Source organism: Cherax quadricarinatus, unplaced genomic scaffold, assembly GCF_038502225.1.
Source record: "Cherax quadricarinatus isolate ZL_2023a unplaced genomic scaffold, ASM3850222v1 Contig607, whole genome shotgun sequence".
Lineage (NCBI taxonomy): Eukaryota > Metazoa > Arthropoda > Malacostraca > Decapoda > Parastacidae > Cherax > Cherax quadricarinatus.
In genome coordinates this window covers 68,986-85,000 of record NW_027195633.1, presented here as the reverse complement: position 1 = coordinate 85,000, position 16,015 = coordinate 68,986, and the positions used below count along the sequence as shown (strand labels likewise).

The window sequence follows — 16,015 nt, the reverse complement described above, 5'->3', positions numbered from 1 at the left end:
CCTTTCACGTGTACGACTGCGGCTGCGGTCCCTGGAACGCGAGCGAGACCTTGACCTCTCCCTTGATCTGCTTCGGTCCCGTGAGTGAGAACGATCCCTGGTCCTGCTCCTTGAACGTGATCTGGACCTCGTGTATGACCTTCTCCTACGAGGTGTGCGACTTCGACTTCGGGACCTTGAGTACCTGACATGCAGGAAGTACTTTAGACTATGAATGCTGTTTATTATTTAAATGTGCAAATCTAATGTTATCTGAGCCTCCAGAGTGCCTGTGTTGGACTGTTAACATCCACACACACTGATATTGTAACATTCTGCCATGCACAGAACTACGGCCTGGATGTTGGAAACCGCTTCAGTTCAACCAGGCGTGCTGAGAGTATAGGCATGATAAGCACTGAAAGATCATTTCGATCATCCCAGATTATGGTCAATCTTACAGAAATGCCAAACATTGTATCAAACGAGTTTCAAAATTTGCGTGCGAATTTTGTCTGGACTCGTCTGTTGCAATTACCCCGACTTTCCACAGGAAGAATCCTTCCACTTTTTTTTTTTTTTTTTTTTTTTTTAACTACTAAATGGCAATATAGATCAATTGACCATAAATCAGATTTGCACAGAACACCTTGTAAGGTAGATTTGTCCTTATTTACTTACATGAACTGCCTCTGGCTGAAAACGGTTGATTAACAATGTAAGGGGACTAAACTGAATAGTGAAAACTACCTAAAATAAAGTAACAACCATTAATTAAATTTTACACCAGTAAGCTTACTGTGCCTGTCAAGAGTCATGAATCTCGGAAGAGAGTTGTCTGAAGGTCTGACGTTCGATCACGTAGGTAGGGTCATGTAACTGCGTTGTTTAACCAGCGCTGAACGCTCATGTAACTGCGATGTTCGAGTAGAGCACGAGAGAAGTCTACGGTGACTGACTGGCAGGCAGTAAGCTTTACAAATGAGGCCATGAAGTTCAAGGTGTGGCCAGAAGGTCAAATTCAAGTTGTAGTGCGATGATCAATCGACAGAGCGCCGATCTTTGACTACTCGAGGTTTGGGAATGGGGATCTCAGCCGTTTTGCCTACAAAATATGAGTGTTCTGTCAATAGCAGTTCCACCAGTTGATAATCCCTTAGCTTTATTTGATAAGTTAAAGTAGACCACACAAGACAAGTCCACATGACAGGGCTAATGCAGAGATTAAGCATCACAGAAAAAACTCACATAGAAATCTAATAAAAAGAAAAATATGAAAGCAGCTTCACTTTAGTCATGACCTACAGAAACCAGGTGAACTTGATCTGATACTGGCCTCCAATAAGAATAGTGCTTATTGACCCAAGCTCAGGAATTGAGGATTCGTGCAATAACCACCAGATGCAGAGCCACGCACTCCCACTCACCCCAAATACACAATACGTACCTCGATCCGTGACGGCGGCTGTACCTATAGCAGTCTCTAGCATAGTGCCCACGCTCTCCACATTCATAACAACGATCCTCAGGGTGGAAAGGCCTGCCTCGACGAGGAGGGGGGCCACGAAATCTGCTTCGAGATTTACCAGTTGATAGTTCTACACGTACACGGCGTCCACATATTGTCCTAAAATAGAAAAATATTAAAATATTACTTTAACAGTTAAGAGCAAAAATTGTATAGGATATCAATCTGAACTTAAATTTAATTCAGAAATACATGTACCTAGAATGGTTGAGTAAGTTCTGCTGACAACAGACCAAAAGACCTACTCGACAGCCATCTCGGCAATTTCAAGCTATTTTCAGTCCTGAAGCCAATCAAAGTCGTCTCTTTCTGTAATATGCACCAAGAGAGACGTATTGGTGGGTTCAGTTTCTGCAGTTTCCGGTATCCATGGTTTACCCTGGCCCAAAAATAACCCTTAATTTTGCTAAATAATAACACCAAAGTGCAAAGGTAGTGATGGTGACAGCTCTTCAAAGCCTAAGAGATGTTGTGAAGTGCTTCCCATCAGTTAAAAATGTGCCGATTCTCAACTTGTGAGAGATTTATCAAACTATCACAGACGTGTATGCAAACTAAAAATTACTTGAATATAGGGTTCGCTACTATCTGCCGTAAGAGACTGAACATATCTCCTGTGGATATGGGGGTCCTACTGCATCTTCCATTCTACCAAACAAGACCAAGAAACCAAGAATACAACCCTAAAAACAATAAAAAAAAGGCACAATACCATAACTGGAACAATACACAAAACCTGCACATAGAAGAGAGGAGCTTACAATGACGTTTCGGTCCAAGTTGGACCATTTAGAAAGTCACACTAACAAAAAGGAGAGGAGGGAGTATATATAGGCCAGCAGACAGGGAGAGGTAGTAGAAAAGGAGGAAGAGAGGTAGTGGTAGAGGTAATAGTGGTAGTAGAGTCAATTGAATACGAAGAAAAAGCAGCACTGCAGGGGAGCTAAGGGCCCACAGAGGGTAGGAGCAAGAACACAGAGGGAGGTGGGGACGATAAATAAAGGGGAGACCTCATCCACTTCACTGGATCAATCTGTTCCACCAGTTGAGGAGAAAGACTTAGCTCCCACTGACTTCCCAGATGAAGTCAAACGTTTGTTGACTCTGTTGAACAAACGTCGTAAAGCCATTGCCTTACCAGGTGAGAAGATGGGTATAACGAACTTATTGTTCCATCATATTCCACTTGAACCTGGTACTAGACCGATCTACATACCTGCGTACAGAATGCCTCATTCACAAGTTGCTGTCGCAGAAGAATTGATCAATCAAATGCTCGATGATGGAGTTATTGCACCTAGCAATTCACCTTGGAATGCACCCTTGATCCTAGTACCTAAGAAGGATGGTACTTGGTGCCCAGTAATTGACTTTAGGAAGTTAAATGCGAAAACCATTCCAGATCGCTTCCCACTTCCTGTACTGGGTGATCTTTTACGTAACATCGGAGATAACAAAATCTTTTCAACCCTGGATTTGTTACAAGGGTTTTGGCAAGTCCCTCTTCACGAGGACAGCCAAGAGCTAACTGCATTCTCCACTCCTACAGGTCATTATCACTTCCTCCGTATGGCGTTTGGATTACGATCCTCCCCTATCACGTTCTCAAGGCTCATGACTAATATCTTTAGAGGTCTCATAGGTAATGCACTTATGGTATACTTAGATGACGTAATCGTCGTGTCTAAAGATGTGGATACACACTTGAAAAGACTTGATATAGTACTTGGTAAGCTTGAGGAAGCCAATTTAAAGATCAAACTGTCTAAATGTCAATTTTTCAGATCAGAAATTAAGTTTCTTGGTCACGTAGTCACTCCTAGAGGGGTTACGACTGACCAAAGTAAAGTAACTGCAGTACTAAATTTTCCAACACCCAAAACTGCTGATGCCGTAAGATCCTTTGTGGGCTTAGCAGGTTTTTATAGATCTTTCATTGCCAATTTTTCTTCCATAGCTGCTCCTCTAACTGAGTTGCTTAAGATGCTCCTTTTGTTTGGACCTTCCGTCAAGAAAGAGCATTCCAAACTCTAAAAGAAAAGCTAACATCTGCTCCAATTTTGAAATTTCCAGATTTTTCTAAGCCCTTCTATCTGACAACTGATGCTAGTTCTATTGGCATAGGTGCCGTACTAGCTCAGAAGACCGATGGCAAGTACAACGCAGTTGCATTTGCTAGCCGAGTCCTTACAAAGGCTGAACGTAATTATACAGTAACTGAGCAAGAAGCTTTAGCAATAGTATGGTCTTTAACCCTTTCAGGGTCCAAGGCCAAAATCTGAAGTCACGCACCAGTGTCCAAGAAATTTTGAAAAAAAAAAAAAAAAAATTTTTTCTTACAGAATTAAAGAACATATTTTTGTGAAGGTAACGAAACAAAAAAAATTAGAATCTGATCAGTACTTACCGAGATACAGTGCCAAGAAGTTTGTAGAAAATGATGTGGTGGCGGCAACATCGACGAATTCCACATACGCGTATTATATTATTTTGTTGTTTTAGTTTTTTCTTTTCTTTTCCAATTTTTTTCTATTCCTACTAACATTTGGGGCCTGAGAGACCAATACTGTATATAATTTATATATATATACTTACTGTATTGAACACAATAACCGCACTAAAGTTATCATATTATTGTTTACCACTGTTGTTTATTACAATAAACATGCACAAATATTGTATAATACTAATGTTCTATCATATATTTACATATTTACAATCACTGGACATGGTTTTAGAACTGCTGGAGCTTGTGGAACTCCTTGAAACAAGGCACCATGCACAGAGGCACCTTACATTCCTCACACATAAACCGAGTGTCTTTGCGTCTTTGTTGCCGTCGTTTTGTTTGTGCACAGACAATGCATCTCTTCTGAGCAAATTTCTTTGGAGTTGAAGGAAGCTGTATTATGAAATGATCACCTTCTCTCCTCAAACGCTTGGGTATATTGTGATGAATTCGAGGACCATGTTGTATTGCAGGTGTTGTTACCTGGTACTTCATTATGAGTTGTCTGACAACAGACAAACAAAATTCACCATATGGTGGTCTGTTACCAGTCTTTATTTGGTACATATTATATGCATTCAGCATTGAAATGTCCATGAGATGGAAGAAAAGTTTCATGTACCACTTGTAACTCTTACGAACACAGTCAACAAAACCAATCTGCATGTCACACTTGTCAACCAAGCGCATGTTTTGTGTATAATCAATCACTGTCACTGGTTTTCGAATACGTTCATTAGTCACTCGATCAACTTTGCCACTGTCTTGCATTTCATTATGGTGAATGGTTGTCAACAATGTGACATCTCGTTTGTCATGCCACCGTAATGCCATGATGTCATTGGCAGTAAACACCTGCACGTCATCACCACGAACACCTGCGTTGAGCCTGGGCATATGTTTACGATTAGAACGCACTGTGCCACACACATCTGTCTTGTTCACTCGCATGAAATCACTGAGTAATGGGCTTGTGTACCAGTTATTGGTATATAATGTATGGCCCTTACCAAGATAAGGTGCCATCATGTTTCTCACTACGTCACCTGATATACCCAATAACATCTTGGTATCTTTCAATGTTTTACTACCCGTGTATACAACAATATCCAACACCAGGCCACTGTCACAATCACAGAGTACAAACAATTTTATACCAAAGCGGTTCCTCTTGCTCGGTATATACTGCTTGAATGACAGTCTACCTTTGAACAAAATCAAAGACTCGTCAATTACAAGATTCTTGAATGGATAAAAGTATATCCTGAACTTTTGTTTGAGATACATGAAAACATTCCTAATCTTGTATAACCTGTCACTTCTGTCAGGCCTGGTTTTGTCAGAGAAGTGCAACTTACGTAACAGTAAGATAAACCTGTTCACTGGTATTATTTCACTGAAGGATGGGGTACAAATTAGCCGATCTGTGGACCAGTATGCTTTTATATTATGCTTATAGACGTGAGGCATAAGCATTATTGTTGCAAAAAGCAAATACATTTCTGCAACAGTCGTCTCTTTCCACCTGTGTAGTCTTGACTGTGGTGATAAGATCGTATTTGCCATGGTGTACTGAAAATACTTATTACTTTCCCTGACAATAATTTCCATCAATGGCTGGTCAAAGAATAATTCAAAGAATTCCAGTTCATTGGCCGTGGTTCCAAGGGGACAGGTAGGTAGAATTCCACTTTGAGAGTCATCAAAGTGGTGAGGGCTGGGAACAAAATTGGGATTTTGCTGCCAATCCCAGATACGGTTTGCTGGTGGATACTGGACATCATAGGCTGGTTGTACGGGTGGTTGTGGCGGGCTGGTGGGTGACGCTCCGCTTTGTCCTTGAACTGACGAGTCAGCAGTGTGGGTCCCCGCGTGGCACAGCGAGTCACGCATGGCGGTGCCACTACCACCACCAGCCCCACTAACACCATCCACTGATGTCTGTGGCCCATCCATGCCAAGTGTAGCCACATCATCCTCACTATCACTACCTAAAACTGGTGTAGGGCCACGGGATGTACTCAGGGATGTACTCCGGGATGTACTCCGTCCCCTGGGCACAGCATAGGGTACACTACCCGAGCGCATGCGGCGGCGAACATACCGACGCTTCACTGGTGAATATGTTTCCTCACTATCACTACTCGAATGATCGTCGAGCTCAATAAAATCACAATCCACGTCAGAATCATCGTCATTACTGAAGTCAGAGGCCAGGCCACAGGAAAACATTAGTTTTCTCTTACGTTTAGGAACACCCGACCGTGAGTCACGAGTGCCCACACCAGAGGTAGAAGGTCAAGGATTGTCGGGGTTTTCTGCACTATTATCAATATCCTGGTCATTATTTTCGGTCACTAACTTATCAAAGCCGTAGAATTCGTCTTCATTTCCACTTCCATCAGTGTCAGAACTATCAGACAGGAAGAGAAGAGTCCCAATTTTCCGGGGAGCAAGAGCTGACTTGCGACGAGGCATGGTGAACAAGGGTGACTGAGCCGGCGTTCCCACAATGCTATGCAGGCGCCTAGATTTTTTGTTTACGGCGCACACCCACGGCGCAGACCCATTCTCTCATATGTAGGCCTATGAGCGCTTTCGTGCTAAATTTGACGGCGCTAGAATTTTGGCGTAGATCTACGGTTTGGACACTCACCGACCAGCCGTAGATCTACGGGACGGACCCTGAAAGGGTTAAAGCACTTCCGAGACATTATTTATCAGTACTCTGTTCATGTCTTGACAGACCATGCTCCACTGATACCTTTATTCCAGAACAAACAACCTACTGGAAGGTTAGCCAGATGGACCTTGACTATCCAAGAGTTCAATCCCACCTTTGAACACTTACCTGGCAAGTCAAATGTAGTCGCAGATGGCTTATCGCGACATGTTAGTATAGTAACTGCAGACCCTCCATTTAGTGCTGAAGATGTAAAGAATGCTCAACGAACAGATCCCATGTGGTCTGGTGAGATTCGATTTCTGCTCCAGGAAGATCTTATTCTGACTGTGAAGCCACCAGCACCCATCAGTGACTTTGTCATGAACCAAGAATTACTGTATCGAACAGCCGAGTTGGGTACTCCTAGCAGAAGAGTATACCAGTTAGTAATTCCACAGTCACTAGTGAATGTAGCCTTACAGCTAGTTCACGATGTACCAGGTGTTGCACACCCTGGTATGGATCGTTCAGTAAAACAAGCCAGATTGAAATACTTTTGGCCTCGTATGGCAACTGATATTTCTGAGTATGTTAAGAAATGTAGTGTCTGCATGCAACAAAGGTAATGCTAATGGCCCTAATCCAATCCAAGTGTATCCAACTACTAGCGAACCGTGGGAAAGAGTTGCGCTAGATTTGTTAACTAATTTCCAATGTTCCCTCCAAGGCAACAAACATCTGTGTGTTATGGTAGACCATTTCACCAGATATTGTGAGTTAGTTCCTATTGCAGATAAGACTGCCGAGACAGTAGCTAAAGCGTTTAAAGAACGCATTATCTGCAGGCATACCACCCCTAAGTCCCTAGTAACAGATAATGGAGGTGAATTCTGTAATGAGATTCTTGAAAATTTGTGTACCTTGTACAAGATCTCTAAATCCACCATTGTTCCTCATCATCCTGCCAGCAATGGGTTAGCGGAACGAACCAATAAGAAAGTACTTGATGTCTTGAGAGCCATTATCAATCCCAACAGTGAAACTTGGGATGAAGTTATACTTAATGTGCAGTGTGCTATAAATTCTGCTTACAATGTTTCTATAGGTGACACCCCACATTATGCGTTGTACGGTGTAGATAAACGTTTGCCTTATGAGTTGTTATATTCTAATCCGAAACCAAATTACAACCCTGATGATTTCATAGCAACTCGTACCAGCTTAGCTCAAAGTGTTTTTAGAAGAATCCGTGAAACACTTCATAAATCAACAGCAGAATTTACAAGAGTCGCAAACACTCAAGCAAAGCCATCCAAAATCAAAGTAGGTTCGAGAGTTATGCTGATTAACTTTAACAAAACGTCTGCAATGCCAAAGCTTGATCAAAAGTTTCTTGGTCCTTATCGAGTAGTTGAACATATCACTGGTAATAAGTATAAGGTTAGAGAGATTAGTACTGGTCAGTATAAAGAATCGCATTTAGATCATATGAAGTTAGTATGTGATGATAATGATGTTCCAACCCAGACTAATGTGACAGACTGACAATCCTCCTGATCCTGTACTCTCTTCCTCTGATACTCAGTCAGACGATCAACCTGAATGTCGTTATTCCCTACGTACACGACAGGTATTGAGAAATCCTAAAGTATCATTTGTAACTTCCAATTCAGATTTGCCTCAAATGCAGCATGAGTTAGACAGTGCAACAGAGTTTGATCCTCCCAGAGATGACACCCATTCTGCATATGTCAATCTTACCCTAGCAGAGTTGGGGTTAAATGTAAATAACCTGTATAGATGAATAATTACAGTATCAACTTATCAGTATTCAAGAATTTTTTTGTGTGTTCGCGTTCTCTCCGAATTCTGAGAGTTAACAGTCTAGATTTGAGTGCACCGAATCTGCCTTTCTGTTAAACACTTCTTTCTTTGTATATATTCCTTCCTCAGAATCCGTAGATCACATGAACACAGATCGATCAAATTTTTTTTTTTTATCATTTCTATTGTGTAATCTCAACGTTGAGTTTCATTCGATGAGTTGTGCTATATTATACCTTGTATTGTATTGCATTACAGTTTCAGTTACGTAAGCTTCCATTCCAATGTTCTACTTATGTATGTTATAATGTTCAATTGTTGTGTACTTTGACATTGTATAGAATCAGCCCAGGCCGTATACCTGCCATCTCTAGTTTGTATTAGTTGTATGTCGGGACGACATACGTTAGCGTCGCCGAGCTCTCAGTAGTAGTAACCAGTTACCAGTAGATGACTCACTACCAACCCTCTCTGCGTGAATCACTGTCTGTATTCATATTGTGCTGACCACAGCAGTATTCAAAGACCCCCTCACATATGGGTACTGTGGGCGGTCAGTGATATGAGAGTGAGCAAGGAGGCAGGTACGGCTGTTAGGGCGCTTCACACATTATCCGTAATTATACGTACTACCAGCCTACGTGAGTATTTTCACCCAATCCACATGTTCGAACCCCACATGATATGGGGACGATAAATAAAGGAGAAATACTTAAGACAGAAGAAAGAAACCCAATGGAGAATGAGGAAAGGGAAAAAAAAGAATCAGGTTAAGTCATGGGTGTTCTGAAGTTTGGAGTATTTTACAATATAATGGGAAAGGAAGGCATCTACAGAGAAAGCCAGAACTAAGATTCACACAAGGAAAGTTGTGTGTAAGGGAGGAGTTAACCAGACAGCAACTATGAAAGTTAGAAGTAGGGAAGACAGTTTCAGCAGACCAGTCAATAGGATGACTGATCTGTGACATCACAGTAAAGATAATTGTTGGTGTCGGCAAGTCTAACACTACTTTTGTGCACCAAGTGTCAAAGTGAAGGGTCAGTTTCTCTAAAGTACTGAAGAGGACAGAAGGAACAAGAAATACAGTAGACACCAGGAGCATCTAAAGAGGGGGTGAGGTATGAACTACATTAGTGCAAAACAGTGTTAGCCTGGGGAACAGTCTCGAAGTATTCTGTGTAAAGATTAGCAAGAACAGGAGATAGAGGAGAGCCCATAGCAGTACCAAAGGTTTGAGAATAACATCTGCCTTGGAAGGAAAAGGAATTAAGAGTACACACACAGGCGGATAAGATGAAGAAAGACATCAGTAGGTATAGGGAGAAGAAGTAACCCTTCATTGGCCTTCTGAGAAAATTAACCCCTTTACTGTCGCAACCCCAAATCCTGAGGTGTCTCCTGGTGTAGCAAAAATTTAAATAAAAAAAATTCTTAGGAAATGATATCTTTTCCCGATGGTAATGATACCAAAAGAACAAAATTTGGTGGAAAACTGACGGAATTACGCTCACGCGAAGTTAGTGACCTCGGCGATATTTACGAATCAGCGATTTCGCCCACTGACTAATTCCATTGTTTCAGTCAACAAAACTCACAGCTATTTCTTTAGAACTCCATTTTTTCTATTGATTGAGTACAAGAAACTACCCAATAACATGGTCAGAAATTTGCAATTTGGCCAATTTCGCAAAAATAAAAAAAGTATGACAATTTCAAAATAGGGCCCAGAATGAACAATACAGACATTCCTGGCTATAAAATAAAATTTTCTTTGTTCATCAGTCACGTCTCCAGGCCCCTCTGATATTACTCTTGCTTTCTATTTTGAATTTTTATTCAAACAAAAAATAGAAGATTCACTTATGCAGAGCTCTGGCGGGGCTCTGGTGGCCTGGTGGTTAACACTCTCGCTTCACACGGCGAGGGCCTGGGTTCGATTCCCAGCCAGAGTAGAAACATTGGACGTGTTTCTTTCCACCTGTTGTCTATGTTCCCCATCAGTAAAATGGGTACCTGGGTGTTAGTCGACTGGTGTGGGTCGCATCCTGGGACACTGACCTAAGGAGGCCTGGTCACAGACCGGGCCGCGGGGGCGTTGACCCCCCGGAACTCTCTCCAGATAAACTCCAGAGCACTGCAATACAGTGAACCCTCGACCAACGATGGCATCGATTAACGATAAATCCGACCAGCAATACATTTTAACGCAAAAATTTTGCCTCTACTAGCGCTAAAAAACTCTACCAACACTATTCGTTCCGTCTGAGATGCATCCATTTCTGGCCAGTGTTTACAAGCCAGCCAGCCACAGCGGTCGCTTCCAAGCATACAATCGAAACATTTCATATTATCACAGCCTTTTTAGTGATTGCACCTGCAAAATAAGTCACCATCAGCCCCAAGAAAGCTTCTAGTGCCAACCCTACAGCAAAAAGGTTGAGAATTACTATGGATATGAAGAAAGATCATTGCTAAGTATGAAAATGGAGTGCGTCTCCAAGCTGGCCAGGCTGTACACAAAACCACAATCAACCATCGCTACTATTGTGGCCAAGAAAACGGCAATCAAGAAAGCTGTTCTTGCCAAAGGTGCAACTATGTTTTCGAAACTGAGATTGCAAGTGATAGAAGATGTTGAGAGACTGTTATTGGTGTGGATAAACGAAAAACAGATAGCAGGAGATAGCATCTCTCAAGCGATCATATGTGAAAAGGCTAGGAAGTTGCATGACGATTTAATTAGAAAAATGCCAGCAACTAGTGGTGATGAGAGTGAATTTAAGGCCAGTAAAGGTTGGTTTGAGAGATTTAAGAATCGTAGTGGCATACATAGTGTGATAAGGCATGGTGAGGCTGGCAGTTTGGACCAAAAAGCAGCTGAAAAATATGTGCAGGAATTCAAGGAGTACATAGACAATGAAGAATTGAAACCTGAACAAGTGTTTAATTGTGACACTGAATGTTGTGAAACACTTTACGAATGTCATAAAGGAAAGGGAGGTACAGGCCTCTATGGACAGATATGTTGTGCGACAGAGCTCCAGTGACTCAAGCTGGTCCTAGTGGCATGAAAAGAAGAAGGGAAGTAACCCTGAAAAAGGACTTGCCACCTCAAGTCCTAATGGAAGGGGATTCCCCTTCTAAACACTAACACCATCAACACTCTCCCCTCCTCCCATCCCATCAATCATCACAAGGTCTTCAATAAAGGTAAGTGTCATGTAACTGTGCATGTCTTCTTCAGTTTGTGTGTATTAAAATTAATATTTCATGTGTTAAAAAAAATTTTTTCAATACTTCTGGGCGTCTTGCACGAATTAATTTGATTTCCATTATTTCTTATGGGGAAAATTAACTTGACTAACGATAATTTTGACTAACGATGAGCTCTCAGGAATGGATTAATAGCGTTAGTCGAGGGTCCACTGTACTGTAATAATGGTATAAATAATGTCAACCCATTCATGACTGCATATTAGAATGGTTCGTTGGACATTTATTGGACAATGACATCATTTGTTTACTTTTGAACATCGACAAATATCAAAATTTTCTCCTAATTTGAGCTCCATTTCCAGGTACTTTTTATAGTAAAACCAATCAAAATCACCTCTATTTCTATAATATGTTTTCCATTCTATCAAATGAGAACAAGAAAACGAGAATATAACCATAAATACTATATGAAAATAGACCACAAATTCGGAATTTTAATTAAAAAAAAATGGTCGGAGTTTTTTTTTTTCTCATTATGCACTGTGCTGCAGGATTTTTTTTATATGGTCCACACAGACCCATTCTCTCACATGTGGGCCTACCAGCTTTCTCCTGCTTGATTTGAAGTCGCTAGAATTTATGAGTATACAGTGGACCCCCGCATACCGTTAACATCACAACGTTAAATCCGCATACCGATACATTTTATCACTAACATTTTGCCTCCCATACCGCTAAAAAACTCGCTCAACGCTATTCGCCCGAGACGCGTCTAATGTGCGGCCTGAGCCAGCCTCACGTTCCGCGGGTGGCATTGTTTACCAGCCAGCCTCCTCGGTAACATCCAAGCATACAATCAGAACATTTTGTATTATTACAGTGTTTTTGGTGATTTTATCTGCAAAATAAGTGACCATGGGCCCCAACAAAGCTTCTAGTGCCAACCCTACAGGAATAAGGGTGAGAATTACTATAGAGATGAAGAAAGAGATCATTGCTAAGTATGAAAGTGGAGTACGTGTCTCCGAGCCGGACAGGTTGTATAGTAAACCCCAATCAGCCATCTCTACTATTGTGTCCAAGAAAACGGCAATCAAGGAAGCTGTTCTTGCCCAAGGTTCAACTGTGTTTTCGAAACAGATCGCAAGTGATAGAAGGTGTTTAGAGAGACTTATTGGTGTGGATAAACGAAAAACAGATAGCAGGAGATAGCATCTCTCAAGCGATCATAAGTGAAAAGGCCTGCAACTAGTGATGATTGAGTGAATTTAAGGCCAGCAAAGGTTGGTTTGAGAGATTTAAGAAGCATAGTGGCATACATAGTGTGATTAGGCATGGTGAGGCTGCCAGTTCGGACCACAAAGCAGCTGAAAATTACGTGCAGGAATTCAAGGAGTACATAGACAGTAAAGGATTGAAACCTGAACAAGTGTTTAATTGTGACGAAACAGGCCTGTTTTGGAAGAAAATGCCAAGCAGGACCTACATTACTCAGGAGGAAAAGGCACTCCCAGGACATAAGCCTATGAAAGACAGGCTTACTATTCTCATGTGTGCCAATGCTAGTGGTGATTGCAAAGTGAAGCTTTTATTAGTCTATCACTCAAACTCCCAGAGCGTTCAGGCAAAAGAATATCCTCAAGGCTAATTTGTGTGTGCTGTGGAGGGCAAACAGTAAGGCATGGGTCACTAGGGACTTTTTCTACGACTGGTTACACCAAGCATTTGCCCCGAATGTGAAAAATTACCTAACTGAAAAGAAATTTGACCTTAAGTGCCTCCTGGTGTTAGACAATGCCCCTGGTCATCCTACAGACTTGGCAGAATGACTTTGTGGGGACATGAGGTTCATTAAGGTCAAGTTTTTGCCTCCTAATACCACTCCTCTCCTGCAGCCCATGGACCAGCAAGTTACTGCAAACTTCAAAAAACTGTACACAAAAGCTCTGTTTGAAAAGTGCTTTGTAGTGACTTCAGAAACTCAATTGACTAAGAGTTTTGGAGAGAGCACTTTGATATCCTCAATTGTGTAAACCTTATAGGTAAGGCTTAGGAGGGAGTGACTAAGAGGACCTTGAACTCTGCTTGGAAGAAACTGTGGCCAGAATGTGTAGACCAAAGGGATTTTGAAGGGTTTGAGGCTAACCCTGGGAATCCTATGCCAGTTGAGGAATCCATTGTGGCATTGGGAAAGTTCTTGGGGTTGGAGGTTAGTGGGGATGCTGTGGAAGAGTTGGTGGAGGAGGACAATGAAGAACTAACCACTGATAAGCTGCTAGATCATCTTCATCAGCAAGAGGCAACACCTGAGGAAACTGCTTCGGAGGAGGGGAGAGAGAAATTGAAGAAGTTGCCTACTTCAAAGATAAAGGAAATCTGTGCAATGTGGCTTAAAGTGCAAACCTTCATGGATGAAAATCACCCTCAGACAGCTGTTGCAAGCCGTGCTGGCGACTATTACACTGAATGTTGTGAACCACTTTAGTAACGTCATAAAGGAACGCGAGGTACAGACCTCTATGGACAGATATGTTGTGCAACGTAAGTCCAGTGACTCTTAAGCTGGTCCTAGTGGCATTAAAAGAAGGGAAGTAACCCCGGAAAAGGACTTGCTACCTCAAGTCTTAATGGAAGGGGATTCCCCTTCTAAACACTAAGACACTCTCCTCCTCCCATCCCATCAATCATCACCAGATCTTCAATAAAGGTACGTGTCATGTAACTGTGCATGTCTTCTTCAGTTTGTGTGTATTAAAATTAATATTTCATGTGGTAAAAAAAAATTTTTTTCATACTTTTGGGTGTCAGGAACGGATTAATTTGATTTCCATTATTTCTAATGGGGAAAACTCATTTGCATCACTATGATTTTGCATAACATTGAGCTCTCAGGAACGGATTAATATTATGCGGGGGTCCACTGTATATATACAGTGGTCCCTCGCTTTTCGTAGTTCTCGGCAATCAGATTTCGGAAATCATAGGGGTATTTTCATATAAACATGGGCTCGCTTTTCATAGGTTGACTCGCGATTAGTAGTTCGTCAGGGACATGTACCCACGGCGTGAGCCGGGGCGGCAGCCAGTCTGGCATTGTTTACCAGTGAGCGAAGGTCCCCTCACGTGCTCCAGCGAAATATTTCATAATATTCCATTTATTTTAGTGCTTGCAAGTACTAAATAAGCTACCATGGCTCCAAAGAAAGCTCCTAGTGCCAAGCCTGTGGTAAAGAAGGTGAGAAATACAACTGAACTTAAGAAAAACATCATTGAACAATATGAAAGTAGTACAAGTGTGGCTGAACTGGCCAGGATGTATAAGAAACCCTACACAACCATATGTTCCATAGTGGCCAAGAAAAAGGAAATAAAGAACGCTGTTGTTGCAAAGGGGGTAACTATGCTGACAAAATTGAGATCACCAGTACACGAAGAGGTTGAGAAGTTATTATTGGTGTGGATAAATGAGAAACAATTAACAGGAGATACTCTTATGACTTCGATTATTTGTGAAAAGGCTAGGCAGTTGCACAACGATCTGGTAAAGAAAATGCCTGAAAATAGTGATGATGTGAGTGAATTTAAGGCCAGCAAAGGCTGGTTTGAGAGATTTAATAACTGTACTGGCATACACAGTGTGGTAAGGCATTGTGTGGCTGCCAGTTTGGACCGCAAGGCGGCTGAAAAATATGTGCATGAATTCAAGGAGTACATAGAGGCTGAAGGACTGAAACCTGAACAAGTGTTCAATTGTGATGAAACAGGCCTCTTTTGGAAAAATGCCAAACAGGACGTACATTACACAGGAGGAACAGGCAATGCCAGGACACAAGCCTATGAAAGACAGGCTGATGCTAATGTTCTGTGCTAATGCTAGTGAGGATTTCAAAGTGAAGCCATTACTAGTGTACCATTCTGAAAATCCCAGTGTGTTCAGGAAAAACAATGTTATGAAGAGTAAATTGTGTGTGTTTTGGAAATCTAATAATAAGGCATGGGTCACGAGGGAAATTTTCGTCGAGTGGTTCAATGAAGTGTTTGGCCCTAGTGTGAAGAATTTCCTCCTGGAAAAGAAATTGGATCTCAAGTGCCTGCTAGTAATGGACAATGCACCTGCTCATCCTCCAAACTTGGATGACCTAATTTTCGAGGAGTTTGCGTTCATCACAGTAAAGTTCTTGCCCCCAAATACCACTCCTCTCCTCCAGCCCATGGACCAGCAGGTCATTGCAAACTTTAAAAAAACTACACAAAAGCAATGTTTCACAGGTGCTTGACTGTGACCACAGAC

General features: G+C 41.7%; 1 protein-coding gene across 1 annotated transcript in view; it reads right to left on the bottom strand.

Annotated features, from left to right (window-relative positions):
* LOC128685770 (serine/arginine-rich splicing factor 7) overlaps nt 1-16,015 on the bottom strand; it is a 59,585-nt gene that overhangs the window by 22,077 nt on the left and 21,493 nt on the right. The window contains exons 2-3 of the mRNA XM_070080565.1: nt 1,427-1,606; nt 1-184 (exon numbers count right to left, since the gene is read on the bottom strand). The exon at nt 1-184 is cut by the window's left edge and continues 53 nt beyond it. Coding sequence (XP_069936666.1) covers nt 1-184; nt 1,427-1,606 — 364 coding nt within the window. The remainder of the gene's footprint in view (nt 185-1,426; nt 1,607-16,015) is intronic.